The sequence below is a fragment of the Heloderma suspectum genome, chromosome 1 (assembly GCF_057233095.1).
Source record: "Heloderma suspectum isolate Gila_16-S chromosome 1, 16-S_ref, whole genome shotgun sequence".
NCBI classification, from domain to species: domain Eukaryota; kingdom Metazoa; phylum Chordata; class Lepidosauria; order Squamata; family Helodermatidae; genus Heloderma; species Heloderma suspectum.
In genome coordinates, this window is record NC_139458.1 from 15,477,875 (window position 1) to 15,494,829 (window position 16,955).

General features: G+C 46.8%; 1 protein-coding gene across 1 annotated transcript in view; it reads left to right on the forward strand.

Moving 5' to 3' along the window:
• The window catches only part of SYNE2 (spectrin repeat containing nuclear envelope protein 2), a 333,613-nt gene that overhangs the window by 48,620 nt on the left and 268,038 nt on the right, over nt 1-16,955 (forward strand). Inside the window, exons 7-11 of the mRNA XM_084836884.1 lie at nt 5,480-5,661; nt 7,633-7,829; nt 10,759-10,859; nt 12,950-13,051; nt 16,626-16,763. Of these exons, the coding sequence (XP_084693010.1) occupies nt 5,480-5,661; nt 7,633-7,829; nt 10,759-10,859; nt 12,950-13,051; nt 16,626-16,763 (720 nt within the window). The remainder of the gene's footprint in view (nt 1-5,479; nt 5,662-7,632; nt 7,830-10,758; nt 10,860-12,949; nt 13,052-16,625; nt 16,764-16,955) is intronic.

The following is a 16,955-nucleotide window of genomic DNA, read 5'->3' on the forward strand; positions in this document are numbered from 1 at the left end:
TTCATTTTGCTCATTTTGTTATTTGTATTTTTTAAATGGTTAGTTTAAAATGTGAGTCTGCACATGCTTGGAGTATTTGTTTCTTTTAATCAGGGCTGGCAACCAGTTCTGTTTAGTTTTTTTGCTTCAGCATTTTAGGAATGTAGAATCAGTTGTAAAACATGGAATGGCGGCCAGGGGAGAAGAGCAATGTTAACTGTATCCTTCACGACTGAAGTAATACACATGGCCATCTAAACAGCCCCCCACCGCCACCCCTCCGTAAGTCCATTAAGTCCAGGATCCAAAATTACCTAGCTGCACCACTGAACGCACTTACAACCCCCGTCTTGCTTGGTGCATGAAAATCTACAGGGGATAGAAAACTACAGTCATTTTGCCCTTGTTATTTTTTGTTGCACTGTCTTGGGGGGTCTTTTTATTCCATTGTAGCATGGCCCCAATATCCAATATTGTTCAAGTAAGAAATATAAACACGAGTTTAGGTACTCTGTTGGTTTAAATTGCCCCATCCACCTGGGTTTCCCCCGCATGATCTGGTAAGGAAAATGTTAAGAAACCATTTAACGAAATACACTTCAGTCTTTGCACACACACACGTCTGCAACAAACCTCAGAGCAACCCCACCACCAATACCCCAAGTGTATATTTTTTATTTATTTAAAACATTTCTTGGCCACCTTTCAGGGCAGAAGCCCTCCCAAGGCACTTACAGCAATAAAATACATAAAGTGTGGACTCTGGGCTAGGCTATGAGTTCCAATACAAATGTGTGCGTTTGAGGTAGAATAGTCCTCAGCTGGGGGGACTATTCCCCATACCTCAAAATATAGGTTACCTTATCAGCCCACCTGTTATCAGCCCTTATCAGCCCACCTGATCTGTTGGTGCTGCTTTTGAATGCCAGGTCAGTCCATAATAAAACCATTACTATCCATGACTTGATTGTGGATGAAGGAGCTGACCTGGTGTGCATTACTGAGACCTGGGTGGATGAGCTGGGTGGGGTGGATCTGTCTCAGCTTTGTCCACCCGGGTACTCAGTGCAGCACCGACCTAGATTGGAGGGCCTGGGGGGGTGGGGAGTTGCTGTCATCCATAAGGGTTCCATATCCCTCACGAGGAAACCCATCCATCCTAGCACCAGTTTTGAGGGTCTGTACCTTGTGCTGGGCCAGAGAGACAGAACAGGTGTGCTGCTGGTGTACCGCCCACCCTGGTGCCCAGCAGTCTCCCTGCCTGAGCTGGCTGAGATGGTCTCAGAGGTGGTGCTGGAGAACCCTAGGACGGTGGTTCTGGGGGACTTCAACATCCACGCCAAGGCTATCCTGACAGGGCCTGCTCAGGACTTCATGGCAACCATGACAAGCATGGGGCTGTCTCAGTACATCATTGGCCTGACACAGGTGGCAGGACATACCCTGGACCTGTTTTTTTTCTGTTGGGCGGATGAGGGATGATCTGGTGGGGGGCGGGGTTCAACAACCCTGTTGTCACGTAGGGATGTACAAAAGTCACTTACCTTTCCATGGATTCTGTTCATGGGGGGGGAGGCGTTCCGTCCCTCCCCCAGGAATCCTTGATGGGGGGGAGGCGATCCAGTCCTCCCCCCTGGAATCCTCGACAGCCGGCTGTGCTCCGCAGCGGCTCCGCGGAGCAGCCGGCCAGGCCCAGGCCAGGGCCGTCCGCAGCCGGATTTCCGGCCGCGGAGGGCTCTGGGTAAAAAACAAAAACAAAATGTGTATGCAAATGGCGGCGGCTACAGCCACCGCCATTTGCATTCCTTATTTTTCTTCGTCTTAGTCTACGTCAATATTGACGTAGACTAAGATGAAGAAAAGAAAGGGGAACGCAAATAACGTAGTGGGTGCTATTTGCGTTCCCCTTTCTTTTCTTCGTCTTAGTCTACGTAAATATTGACGTAGACTAAGATGAAGAAAAATAAGGAACGAAAATGGCGGTGGCCGTAGCCGCCGCCATTTGCGTACGCGTTTTGTTTTTTTTACCCAGATGTGATAGGCTATGTAAGTCTTTATGTAGCCTATCACGGCTACGGGGGGGGGGGGGACAAACAAACACACAGACTGCAAATGGCGGCGGCGGCAGCCGGTCGGAAGACCAGCCGAAGCCGCCACTGGAGCCGCTGCCATCTGGAACTTCCGCCCTAGGTAAGTCTCGTCCCGGGGGGGATCCGCGGGGGGCGGGGGGGTGGCAGGCCATTCCGCAATGGATTTCGGGGGGCCAAATGCACTGGCATTCGGCCTCACCGAGATCCGTCGCGGAATTCTCTGACATCCCTATTGTCATGGTCAGATCATTTCCTTGTGAAGTTTGTATTGGCAGTAGCAGATGGTCCCTGCAGGGGTGGGGGACCAATGAAGATGATCTGCCCCTCGGAGACTTGTGGAATCCAATGGATTCCTGAATGCTCTGGGGGATTTTCCGGCTGATAGGGCTGGCAATTCGGTCGAGGCTCTGGTGTCACTATGGAATGGTGAGATGGGAAGGGCCATCGATACAATCGCTCCCAAGTGCCCACTCCAGTGCTGTGGAGCCCGTAATTCACCTTGGTTTACAGAAGATCTACAGGCAATGAAACAGGCCGGACGATGGGTAGAGTGCAGGTGGTGCAGGTCTCGGAGCGAGTATGATTGACGATTAGCAAAGACTCTTCGTTGTGCCTATTATGTGGCAGTGAGGATGGCAAAAGAATCTTACTATACATCTATTATTTCATCCTCGAAATGACACCCAGCAGAATCGTTCTGAGTGATGAAGAGCCTGTTGGGATCTTGCTCAGGCTGAGAGAAACTGGGATTGGAATCCTCGGTCATCTGCTATGATAAATTTGGCAGGCACTTCGAGGAGGAAGTCGCTCGTATTTGATCAGAACTTGATGCCAAAGTTATTGCAGAGTCTGGGGAGGTGTCCAGTGTTCCATCTGGTTGTGTATCCTGGGATCAGTTTCAGTTGTAGCCTGATGATGTGGACAAGACGCTTGAATCAGTCCGGCCCACCACATGTAAGCTTGACCTTTGCCCATCTTGGCTTATACGATCTAGGCGGGGTGGATTGGCTGGGTGGATCCAGGGAGTGGTAAATGCTTTGCTCTGTCAGGGGGTGGTTCCTGCTGCCTTGAAAGAGGCTGTCGTGCACCTCCCCTGAAGAGGCCCTCCCTGGACCCAGAGGTGTGTGAGAACTATCGCCCCATCGCCAATATCTCCTGTTTGGGCAAGGTGCTTGAGTGTGCGGTGGCTGGGCAGCTTCAGACGTTCTTGGAGGAAACTGCTTATCTGGACCCATTTCAGTCTGGTTTGAGGCTAGGGTACGGCACTGAAACGGCCTTGGTTGCTCTGACTGACGACCTATTCCGGGTGAAAGACAGGGGGAGTGCTACCCTGTTGATCTTCCAGGATCTCTCAGCGGCTTTTGACACCATTGATCATGGTGTCTTACTGGATCGGCTCTGCAGGATGGGAGTTGGGGCACTGTGCTACAGTGGTTCCGCTCCTACCTGCAGGGCCGATTCCAGGGAGTGGTACTGGGGGATTCCTGTTCTGCCCCATGGCTATTAAGCTGTGGGGTGCCACAGGGTTCTATTCTATCCCCCATGCTGTTCAACATCTATATGAAGCCGTTGGGAGAGGTCATTAGGAGTTTTGGGGTGGGGTGTCACCAGTACGCTGATGATACTCAGCTCTGTTTCTCCCTGTCGTCGGAGTCGGCTGAGGCGGTGAAGGGGCTGGACCAGTGCCTGGAGGCTGTAATGGCCTGGATGAGGGCCAATAAACTGAAGCTAAATCCTGACAAGACGGAAGCTCTGTGGATTGGTGGTTCCCGAGTCCGGGAATTGGGTAAGCGGCCTGTCCTGGATGGGGTTGCACTCCCCCTGAAGGAGCAGGTGCATAGCTTGGGAGTACTCCTAGATCCATCCCTGTCACTGGAGTCCCAGGTGGACTCTGTGGCCCAGAGTACTTGGGGTCAGCTTCGGCTGATCCACCAGCTACGGCCTTTCCTGGACAGGGATAACCTAGCCACAGTAGTACATGTGCTGGTAACTTCCCGATTAGACTACTGCAATGCACTTTACGTGGGGCTGCCCTTGAAGACGACTCGGAAGTTGCAGCTAATGCAAAATGCAGCAGCTAGACTGCTGACCGGAACATCTTATAAAAAACATATAACACCAGTTTTAAAGGGATTGCACTGGCTGCCAGTACGCTTCCAGTCAGAATTCAAGGTTTTGGTGATGACGTTTAAAGCCCTAAATGGCTTGGGACCTCAGTACTTGAGGGAGCACCTCCCCCTATATATGCCTGCCTGAGGACTGAGATCTGTTGGAGGGGCCCTCCTCTGCGTCCCACCAGTATGAGACATACACTATGGTGGGATGTGGGAGAGGGCCTTCTCTGCTGTGGCACCCCGGTTGTGGAATGCCCTCCCCTTGGAGGCCCGATTCGTGCAGACATTGGGCTCGTTTCAGTGCCAAGTAAAAACGTGGTACTTTACCAAACCTTTGAGGGCTAAATGCATTCCCTAGCACATTGTTTTAACTGCTTTATTGTTTTAGATTTTAACTGGTTTTAGCTTGTTTAATAGTTTAATATGTTTTTAGGTGTTTAAATTATTTATTGTTTTATACTGTTTACTCTGATTTTATCTGTATGCTGCCCTGAGATCTTAATGATATAGGGTGGGATAGAAATGTTTTAAATAAATAAATAAATCTCAATTTTCACATGGTCAGTTATTTTTGATTTATTTATTTCAAGCATTTTTTATCCTCCTCTTTAGCCAGAAAGGGTCCCAGAGCAGCTTACAAATATCAGTAGTAAGGCAGTCCCTGATATCGGGCTAATAGTCTAGCAGACATGACATGCAAAGAAAAAGGATGGGTAGGGAGGAGGAAAAAAGCAAGTCCAGGCACCAGTTCTTAAAGTTATTCATTTTAAAGTGGCCTTCATGTGAAAACCAAATCCCACCTAGAAAGTCTACCATGTCAGAGAGAAGGATAGCGAGAGCCTTCAGTGTGGTGGCCCCCTTCCTGTAAAATTCCCTACCTTTGGAGGTCAGGCAGGCGCCAACGTGGTGTTCCTTCTGGTGCCTCCCGAAGACATTGTTATTTTGAGAGGCCTTCCTTGCATGACCAGCCATGGTTATTAAATTTGACCTCATTGGAATTTAAAAACCTTTTAATCTTAACAAAAATGTTTTAACTATTTTAACCTGGTGTTTTATTCTTTTATCTTTGTTGTTCATTGCTCTGAAATCATCTGATGTGGAGCGGTATATAAATGTAAATAAAGAAAAATAAATAAATCTTTCCTCTGATGTGGTCATTTTTGTTCCTGTGAAGTTTTTCTACACGTGGCTGTACCACCTCAAAACCACCCATTCGAATTAGCTCTCATTCTTCAGCATTCTGATCAATGACTTTGGAGTGAAGCTTTTCTCTCTTTCTGACTTCCTCATTGGTAGATTGAAGAGTTGGCCTGGACTCTTGCTGGCGGGTACAGTCATCCCGCTCAGGATGGTGTGAGTGCCGTGGGCTCATCACTGACTACAAGCCCACCAGCTGAAAGAAATGCTACAGCAAAGGAACGATGGAAGATGTCAGCAAAGAAGGCTCTGCTGCTGTGGGCGAAGGAGCAGTGCGCCACGTATGTAGCGATGGATAAATCAGTCTATTTTCAGTCCATGTCACTTTCCCGGGTGTTGGCTTATAAATCCGTTCCATCCCGTTTCCACATTACTCTGTGGATTTTTTAAAAACAATCTGCACCTAATCAGCATTTAAATACATATTTAAATAAGTACTTTATAATGATATTCTGTCAAAAAGAACATTTTTTTAAGTGTACTTTCTCTCAAAAGACACATTTTTAAACAAATTCTGATACTTCTTTGAGCTGAGAACTGCATTGCAACATTCGGACAAGTGCAGAATCCGAGGGATAACGATGTTCAGATGTGCACGCTAGTCCAGGAGGTTTGGATTGGGTCAGTTCACATTGGAATTTGGAAAGATCCAGTTCCTCAAGCATCCTTAGATACGCGACACAGTGCTTGGAAGTTGTACCTCTCTTGCTTTTCTCTAGTGTGGACCTAAATCACCTCAACATGTATATCAAGGAATACTTGCCAAGTGCCTTCTGTATGGGAACAGGATGATAGTAGTCGTAGTAGTTGTAGCAGTAGTAGTAGTAAAAATAAATTTTCAGAGAGAACAATCCTATGGTCCTTGGGTGAGTGTGCCAGGGATCACAGGACAGCTCTGTTCTCTTCCCATCTGTGTTGAATCCCTTTAGTTTCTGGGCCTGCTTTCTGCTTCGGGGAAGAAGCTACAGGGGATGTCTTCTTCCACACCTGTGAACTTGCTTATCCCAGGAGTTTCCTGGTTCAAGTAGATTGGGGGTGGGAATGCAGGTGGTGATCATTGTATCTGCTGGGTCGCTTTGTGAGTTACCTTTGGGGAGACTACTAACAGAGGGACCTGGTGCTGTAAGATATTCCATGGGGCAAAGAATTCCTTCCCCACCCTGGTGCCCTCCTGATGATTTAGACTACTACTCCCATCACCTCTGGCTATTGGCCATGTTGTCTGGGGCTGATGGGAGTTGTAGTCCAAAACATTGGGAGATCAGCAGTCTGGCGAAGACGGCCCTATCCTAACTACAGAACTTTCCTTTGAGTTGGTCAGCAGCAGTTGATTTATAGAACTAGACAAGGAAAGGGAAAGTATGGCTAATCCAAGTGATTCCCTCTCTCCCTCCCCCCTCTTTTTGGTGTTCAAACCAACATTGGCCACTGTCTCAATAAACCCTCACATTTTTAACAAGTGAGATCATGGAATGCAGCCAGTGTGCCCACGCCTTAGCATTTGTTCTCCTCTCCGCATATCTACAGTGTACAATCCATTTTTTAAGCTGTTCTTTATCAGCTTGTACTGACTCATGCCTGTGTCTCTCTGGGCATGACTGTATTCTCTAGGGAAGAAATGCGTGGTAGGAAGGACATCTGTGTGACATCTCTTCCAAATATACTTGAATCTCTTTGTAATGGTTTGAACACTTGTTTTGTGTGTATTTGTGTGTGTGAGTTTGTGTGTGTAAGAATAATGGGCTCTCTTCTTAGTTTTATTGACCTGATTCGCATGGCTTGTCAACAAACGCACCATTTGCCAGAGATGTGTACTGCGCACGAGCCACTTCTAGTTTGCAAAACCACCTACATTCATAGGTTGTTGGAATGATGTCCAAACCCAGACACTTCGGGTTGTTTGTTGGTTAAACAACCCAAAGTTAACCTATGATTTATCACTCCTGTTCTTAGGCTGTTTTGCAACCTGGAAGCAGCTCCCACACAGTTTTTTTTTTTTTTTTACCATTCCAACAGATCGAAGTGCTTCTCCTAAGGCTTTGTTACTGGCAGTAAGAACTTTGAGCTAAGATACGCTGGTATTTTTTTGTATTTTTAGTCCCACCCCTTTTGCCTTCAGCTCCACCCATCACTTGGAATGTGGCCCCTGACAGCGTCTCTAAAACTGAATTCTGCCCTTGGGCTGAAAGAGGTTCGACACCCCGGCTTATACTTTGCTTACATTCATGTTTTTGTTTTGCTTTTGGTCACAGGCATGGATCCATCAGCGTTGCAGATTTCAAATCCAGTTGGAGGAATGGACTGGCTTTCTTAGCTGTCATTCATGCCTTAAGGCCCGACTTGGCTGATGTGGAGAGCGCGAAAGGGAGATCCAACAAGGAGAATCTGAAAGAGGCCTTCCAAATTGCAGAAAAGGAACTAAATATTCCCCGGCTGCTTGAACCTGAAGGTAAATCTTCCACCCCCATCTGCAACCAGTCGTTTGATACTTATAGTGTGGAGCAACTCCAGTCATAGCAGTGATCACTGCACATTGGCTTTATCTTGAGACTTTTGGCCTAACATAAAATGTTAGTTAGATTTAGAGGGTGGGAGTATAGAATTCTGTAAAAACATACATGAAAATAAATATTGGGAATTAAACAAGCAAGAGTTGCACAATTTGTGCAGAGGGAGATGATCAAACATGCAGTTTTTATTTATTCAATTACATTTTTATACTGCCCAGTAGCCAAAGCTATCTGGGCGGTTCACAAGAATTAAAACCATAAAATAAGAAACAATAAAATGCAGATGTTAAAATACGATATAAAAGTTTAAAAATTAAAAAATTTAAGATAAAAAGAAGATAACCAAACAGAAGCTCTCAGCAAACATTTGAAACACAGTAGTAGATAAAAACAAACTGAAAACTTAAAATGTAATAAAATAATAAAAAGGGAGCACAATGTAGGTGCCAGGCAAACCTCTCTGTGAAGTTCATTCTGCAACTGGGGTGCCACAGCAGAAAAGGCCCTCTTCCTAGTAGCCACCCACCTCACTTCCTTTGGCAGGGGCTCCTGGAGAAAAACTACTTCCATAATACAGGTGACATTTTGTTTATCTGTTGATTCTTTCAGAGTACCTAGAAACACATGGAGCTGGTTTATCCTGGGTCGGGCCATTGGTCCATCTGGCCCAGTGTTATCTGCTCCAGGGGTGCAGAACCACCAGCCTGTGGGCCTAATCCAGCCTGCTCAGCTTTCCTAATCTGGCCCTTGGAGCCTCTTTGGGTTACTCAGGGGGATGGGGCTTGGCCTCCAAGCCTCACCCCTTGGGCGATTTCCCCCTGGAGGAATCCCTACTGTTATCTCCAATCACAGATGGGAGGTAATGGTGAGGATTCCCTTGTGTGCCACTCCCCCTCCCAATTGGGGTCCAGCTCTGCCAGCACTGGGAGGAGCTACTCCACCCAGCACTGGCCAAGTCTATTCGTCTGCTGGTCACCCTCCCCATTGGGACAACAAGTGGTCTGTGAACCCAAGTCCCTTTCTCCATGCTGAGGAGAGGCATGGAACTTCGTGCCTCTCCTCAGCACGGAGGAAGTGAAAACGGGCAAAACCATGATGTTGGGGGGCATGGCCATGCCTAGTGATGTCATCCAGCCCGCAGATGGCTTGCGGGGGGGCGGGCGTCCTGCACTGAAAATTATGTTCTACACCCCTAAGCTTTTCTGACTGGCAGCGGCTCTCCAAGGTCTCTGGCAAGAGGTTTCTTTTGCAGGCCTGCTATTCAGGCTCCTTGAACCAGACATGCCAGGGGTTAGAGGTCGGACTTACGCCGACAAAGCTCTAGCGGTGAGTTGGGAGCCGTACATGTAGCCTTAATCAGGTTCCCTTTAGATTGATTACCATGTTTTATATTCTGCTTTTCTGTTTCATTTCATTTATTATACTTGTATACAGCCCTGTAGCCAAAGCTCTCTGGGTGGGTCACAAAAATTAAAAACCATTAAAATACATTATACGAAGTACGAACACTATTTACATAAAGACATAGAAACAGATCGCACACACAACAGGAAGCATATATCTAAAAACAATTTTTAAACCATCAGCTGAAGACAGTCCAGGACCTAATTAAAAACTCATTATATGCTGCCAAATGCCTGAGAGGCGGGCAGTTGTAACCTGGTCCTGAAAAGATAACAATGTTGGCACCAGGTGGGCCTCATTGGGGAGATCATTCCGTAATTGGGGGGGGGGGGGACACTACTGTTGCTGGTTGTTCTTTAAAAAAGACTTTCTGACAAGATTAAAAGCCTAACAATACAACCACAGGAAAATTGGTTAATAGAACAGCAGCGCAAAACCAGTCTCTGCGTAGAAGCCAAGGAAAAGACTTCGATTCTAGATGTCCTGCCTGTGCCAGCTGTGGCATGGGAACCCACTTTCCCATGGGTTTGTCCTATACCACTGCTGTCATGTTTAAAGGCCCAACAGTATGTGGGCAGGGCCAGTTGTGTGTGTCACCTACTGGTCAGGGATTGGGGTGATGATCCATCAGGAAGGACTAGAGAGGAGGAAGCAGCCTGATGAATCAGGCCCTTCACTCCTGCCATGCGAACTTTGCGGAGGTTTTGGAGCATTCCAGAGGCGCTTGAAGGGCCTGATTTCCTCCACTGTCCCCTACCCCAGTTTTGGGGAAGGGGGTTGAGGTGGATGGCTGCTAGCATCATGTCCATCATGGGGGTCAACCCCATGATTCCTGGCAGCGTATCTGAGGGAGCTCTCTGCCATCTCGTACCTCAACGCCCTTTCCCAAGGTGAGTTTCCTTCCCTTGGGGGAGTTGGAAGAGGTAGCAAGCAGTGGCAGGAACTGGGTGTGTGCATGGAGAATCGAAATGGGTGTACTCACTGCTGGCTGTGCCTGCCTTCATTCTGCTTGCAGGGACTCAAGCAGGGATGCTCATATAGTAGGGATTCCATGGGTGGTGGGCCTTCAAGCATCACGGCAAGATGGACCCCGGAGAACATGTCTCCCACATCACAGGAACAACGTCTGAGGTTTCAGGGGCCACACAAATGTGGATCTACTTATATATTCTATACCACCCCATAGCTGAAGCTCTCTGGGTGGTTTACAAAAGTTAAAACATTAAAATATAATATACAAAGTTTAAAATCCATTTAATAAAAGCGTACGGACAATATATACGAACAACATTTAACTAAAAACAACTTTGAACTAAAAACAATTTAACAAAAAAAACCCCAAAAATAAAACAACACAGCTTAAAACTACTGTATATGCTGGATAAGTTTTCCTGAAAGTAATGCACTGTGTGATCAGACCTCGTGTGATTTAGGGTCATGTTAATGGCTTCTGGCATTTCACAGATGTGGACGTCATCAGTCCAGATGAAAAATCCATCATGACATACGTAGCCCAGTTTTTGCAGTATTTCAAAAGTTTGCCTGTGCCCGAAGAGGACATGCAGGTATGTGACATCTTTCAGCTTTGGACCAAACCTGACACGTTTGCGTTTTCTTTGGCTCAGGATTCATGTATGTTCTCTAAGCATCCTTGTTAGAGAGTCTGTACCATGAAAAGATAACTATTGCAAAAGCAATGATGAGACCTGTGGCTGATGGAGGTGGAATACTCCCTGACCCTTAACCTTGGTGAACGAATTGTGTTGCGTCCTGGACACTGTTAACATTAGAGAGGCTCAAATGTCATCACAGCTTTTGTTTTAAAATCCACTGAAGTTCCCATCACATAAAACTCCAGTCTCCTTCTCAGTCACCAGGGCTAAAAGTGGTGCTCCAGGGACCAGGGTCAGTTGCTGAATCCCTAACACATGTTTATGGACCATACCAAATTAACCTGCAACTGAAGGATATCACAGATTGGGAGCAGGGTAGGTGTGGGATTATATGTTCCTTACCCCGAATCCCACACCTCTAGTGTGCAAGTGTGGTGACCTTAACCATGCTTAGCTCCTATTTGGAGGGTCATAGAATCATAGAATAGTAGGGTTGGAAGGGGCCTACAAGGCCATCGAGTCCAACCCCCCGCTCAATGCAGGAATCCAGGTCAGAGCATCCCTGACAAATGGCTGTCCAGCCTCGTCTTGAACGCCTCCAGTGTGGGGGAGCCCACCACCTCCCTAGGTAATTGGTTCCATTGTCGTATTGCTCTGACAGTCAGGAAGTTTTTCCTGATGTTCAGCCGGTCTGTAGCACACTGGTAGGTCAGATGCATGCAGAAGACCTCTAGGAATATTGAGCTACAGCAGCACTGTTGAACCTTAAATCTGGTCTACCTGGGGTTCCAATCTGGCTCCCTGAGATTCCCTAGATATCCACACGTCTTTCCCCTAGCGTCGTTGCCTTTCCCCCAACAGCCAATCATTTGGTGGTTTTCTTGCTTTTGCACACATTTCTCCATTTCCCCAGACACCTTGGGTTGTTTGTGGATTAAACAACCCAGAGTTAACCTATGATTTGTCACACCTGTTCTTTGGTCGTTTTGCAACCTGGAAGTGGCTCGGGCGCATTTTTTTCCCCATTCTAAAAGGTCAAAATGCCTCTCCTAAAGCTTGATTACTGGCAGTAAGATTTTGGCCCCACTCCTTTTGCCTTTGGCCTCACCCACCAGTGGAATGCAGTCCTCGAGAGTGTCTCCAAAATGGAATTTGGCCTTTGGGCTGAGCTTTGACACTCCTGAGCTACAGGATCTCAGGTAGTAGGAAAGGATCCTAGGTAGTGGGAAGGATCTCTGCCTGGGAGAGTTGCTGTCAGTGCTGGCTCAGATGGACCTGTGGTAGCTTCATATGTTCCTCATATCTGTTCTGATACTAACCAAGGTTTGTGCCTAGTGAGGAGATAACTTTGGTTAGCATTAACCACGATTAACATCAGTGCAGGCATAAAACCTGACTAGGATTAAGGCCAGTGTGGAGGAGAAACATTAAATGTGGGAGGAGAGGGATTGTGGAATGGGGCCACACACACACAAAGGTTGGTGGGCCTTTAGAGATCCAGCGTGGTGTAGTGGTCAGAGTGTTGGACTGGGACTCAGGACATCTGGGTTCTAGCCCCCGCTTGGCCATGAAACTCACTGGGTGACTTTGGGCAAGACGCTGACTCCCAGCCTGACCTACCTCACAACAGGGTTGTTGTGAGAATAAAATGGGGGGGAGGAGGCTCATGGAAACTGCCTTAGGCTCCTTGCAAGAGGGAAAAGGCGGGATATAAATGTAATAATAAATAAGTTGGAGTTGATTATAGAGGTAACAAATAAATATAAATAAATACACGTGATTCTATAACTCCCTTCCTTAGCCATGGTTAAGGGAGATGCAGCACTCTTCTGCACTGGCCCTGATAACTTGGCAAAGCCCTTTCCAAAATCCACTTGACCTAGTGTGAATTGTTGCATTCCATTTCACTACGTTTGGACTGAAGCAGTTTGCAAAGGAGAACATCCCTGGGGCTATGTTTGGCAGGGTGAGCTTTCTGCAAACAATGCAAACTGGGATCTTCAGGAGGGATGATACATGCAACTTTCTGTTCTGTTTCCCAGGGAAAAGTCAACGAGACCTTTAGCTGGCTGAGAGCTCAAGAAAAGAAGTTAACGAAGTTGCTTGCTAAAACTAAGATTGCACCCTTTTACACAAAGTTCCAAGTAAGCTGCTTCATAAATTTATGCTTTTGGAGACACTAATATTTGCAAAGTATACATAAATATAAAGAACAACTTCAGTGCCTTTTGGGCAATGGTTTAAAATAAAATTGCCACGTTTGTACGCAATGGTAAACCATCTGTGAGCCGTAGGGCTCCTTTACACCAGGCTTTTATCCTGCTATTTATTTATTTCGTGTCCAGATCAAACTTTGCTCTGCCAAAATGTAGCCACTGCCACAGCTTTGTCATTAGCTTGCTGTAGATCATCAACAGTACAAGACTCTGGCAGTAATCGACACACTATCAGATGTGCTGGGTCTTAGGTTTCTCCACATTCACATAATGTATTGTCGTCAACCAGCAACCCCCACTTAAATAAATTCGTCTTACACCTTGGTACCCCCACCCTCATCCTATTCATTGTCCTCCAAACTATATAAGGGAGAGTATTTCCAGCGTCCATTTCTTCGATCGTTAAAATATTCAAGTCGGTACGCTCATTCCTCCATTTATTTATCTGATTCTGTTCTTTGGTCCCCTCTAGGATATTAGTTCTTGACATAAAGCTCTTTCTAGATCTAAGTCGACGAATTGGGGGAATATAACCGCTCAAAGGGTGACGAGAGTCAGTCTCTTGCTTAGTTCTTTTGGCATCTGCTTCTGCTTCCCTTCTAATCTTAGGTGGAGCAATGCCAACAAGAGAATATTGAGAGAGCCAGCATGGTGTAGTGGCTAGAGTGTTGGACTGGGAGCTGGGAGATCCGGGTTCTAGTCCCCACTCGGCCATGGAAGCTCACTGGGTGACTTTGGGCCAGTCACAGACTCTCAGCCCAACCCACCTCACAGGGCTGTTGTTGTGAGAATAAAATGGAGAGGAGGAGGACAATGTAAGCCGCCTTGAGTTCCTTGCAAGAGGAAAAAAGGTGGGGTATAAATGCAATCAATCAATCAATCAATCAATCAATCAATCTAGTTCTCTTACCTATATATGAAAGAATATAGTTCTCTCAATCTCCTCCTATGGAGATTGCTTACTCACAGAAGTTTGCGGGTCCTGTACACAACGCAGCCCTCATCCAGGGAACCTCCCGCTCCTTGTGAGCGCCATTGCGTTGTTTGCCATGATGAGGAAAGTCCAGCATTTTCCCGTCTCCCATCATGGAGTCAGCAAAAATGAAGGTGTACAGTTTAAAGTCGCTTTTATTACAAATAAAACAACAGCGCCACCTAGTAGCTTTGTAATGAAACACATAGATCTCATTGAGAAGTTTAGGGTTTTTTTTAAAGCCACATGGAAAGGACCTGATCTGATTCCACAAAGATTCCGGAAGCAGAAGCCCCAGTAAACTGCAGGATTTTTATCCTTGTGTGATGAAGCCCTGAGTGTAGCCTTGGGCTTACATACCCACCCACCCACCTCCCGTTTGGGCAGGAGGAGAGCTTATCCTAGCTTTGGTTTGATTTTCTGGCTTGTTGTTACAAAGAATTAGGAATTGTGGTTTAAAACAAACTCTAGTTTGTCAAATAAGCCAGCAAAACAATCCAGGGTCATGCTGCAATTGGCAATGTGGCATCACTAGCTACTCCACTGTTGTTCTCTTTCATGGACTTGAGGATGTGGCTGCCGTTCCCCCAGTGTGTGGACCAGGAGTTCATGACAAGCTAGTGAAACTGAAGGCAATATGCCATGCTGGCTAGGAATTATGGGAGTTGTAGTCCAACACATCTGGAGGGAATCAGGGTTAGGAAAGGCTGAAATATCACATTCCAGTCTCTGGTTTTCTTTGCCTGGGAGTTTGCAATTTAAGCCACCTGGAGGATCCTGCCAGGCTGGTGACGGCTACAGTTTTCTGAAGCCATGAAGGCAATAGCCATATGCCCTTGTTGCTTCCCAGTGGCGCGTTGCCTCTGAATTTGGGGGTTGCACATAGCCATTGTGACTAGATTGATCCTCTGTGATGTGTTTACCTACCTTACCCTTTAAAGCCAGATAGACTAATGGCCATCACCACAGCAAATTCCATACATTAAGAGCAATGTAATTGGCATAATTGAAGAGACAAATGATAATAAAATACAAAAACCGTCATTAATGCACTGTTCCCCCCTTCCCCTGTCCCCGCCAAGTAAATGTGGGAAAGTAGCAGCAGCAGCAGTATCTCAATGGGTGCAGGTTTGCATGGGGTTGTTTAGGAAAGGCAGGAAACTTTGCTAAAACCTTTAGGTGAGGGTCAGAATCGCTGAAGTGGAGGAACCAGCTAGGTATGAATAGCAGCAAGGAGAGATAACAGGAGCGGAAGCAAACCGTGGGTCCATGGGACAGTATCCAACTGTGACATTCCGCAAACTCAAATAGTGCAAGTGGAGCGCTGCTGAATCCTTCCGTTGCCCAAGCGGTTGTGCGAGCAGTCACACAGCCAGTTGCACAGCATTACAGGCAGTTGGGTAACCAGCTATGCAAGTGGGATGCACAGCCAGTTGCACAACAGGTGCAAGCAGTTGCATAGTGGGTTGAGCAATGAGTGTGCACAAAAGGAATGCACAACGCATTGCACAGTGGGTTGCACAAGAGTTATGCAAAACCGCTTGCACAGCCATGCTTGCGCGAACATAACTTTAGTTGGACTCTTCTCTTGCACATGGTTCAGAACCTCGTTTTCGCTGGCACAGCATCATTTGTGCTAATGGAATGACACAGCTGGATACCACCTGTTGAGTTTACCTGTCGCTCAGGGAAGAGCCAGTGAATGTTTAAATTGCCAAGCTGAACCAGACTGAGGGTCTGTTGCCCAGCATTCTGTTCTAACAGTGGCCAACCAGATGCCAAAATAGAGGCCTGTAAGCAGGGCATGAAGGCAATGGTCTTCCTTTGCCATTCGTTCCTGACAAATGGGCACATGGAGGACCCATTTGTCAGGAGCGCCCTGGCGGCCTCTTTCAGTACACTCCAATAGCCAACTCAAGACACAGACCAAAGGATTCTTTTCAAGGCTTTAATCCGTTTACAACTTAATGACTCTTTCAGATGCTAATCACCAGCGACTAAGCAAGGAACAGCAGAGTAGCTTATGGTCCCTGTTTGAAGGAGAATCACTTGAAGACTCTGAACTTATGGGCTAGGGAGAGATCCTCCCTCTTTCCCTTGGGTCCATGGGAGGCGGCTGTTGCTTGCGCGCCAAACGGGCGCTATGCCTCCTTTCCGCGCCCTCCAGCTGTCGTCGCTCCCTGCGTCTGTGTCGAGCATCTAGCAAGCCCCCCTCCCATACTCTCTCACTGCCAGGGTCACTATCTATCCCAGGATTGCCAGCAGGAGGAATCTCTGCCAGCTGCTGTGCCTGTGAGGGATGAGCTGGCTCTTCTCCCATGGATTGCTGATCCTCCTCAGAATCAGAACTGCTCTGGGGTTCTATTGGCTCAGTTTCCACCCTGACACCATTTAACTATTGTGGCCAATAGCCATTGATAGACTTATCCTCCATCTGTTTGCCTAACCTTTTTAAAAAAGAAAATATCACACGAGTATCTGACATAGAATTTGGGCATAATATATCCTTTTAAATATTTTAATCCTTAGGAGATGCTGTCATTTATGGAAACATTTAATGAAGAGAAAAAAGCCTTCTTGCCTGTACTGACATCTAAAAGAAAAGCGCAGGAGCTGAGCAAAGATTACCTGAGGATGAGAGAAGCCTGGGACAGCATCAATTCGCAGGTTATTGGGACATTTCAAGGAATCTGCAATTTATGTTGTTGATGTGAAAGGCTGTTCTGTTCTGTCTCAGTTGCTGGGAGGGCTGAGCGTCATTGGGTGCTGGTGAGGCCTGGGTTACAGAATTCCACGGTGGACTGGATGTTTACCAGAATTTGGGGCAAGTCAAGTTTCCCAGAGAGGCAGGAATAGGAC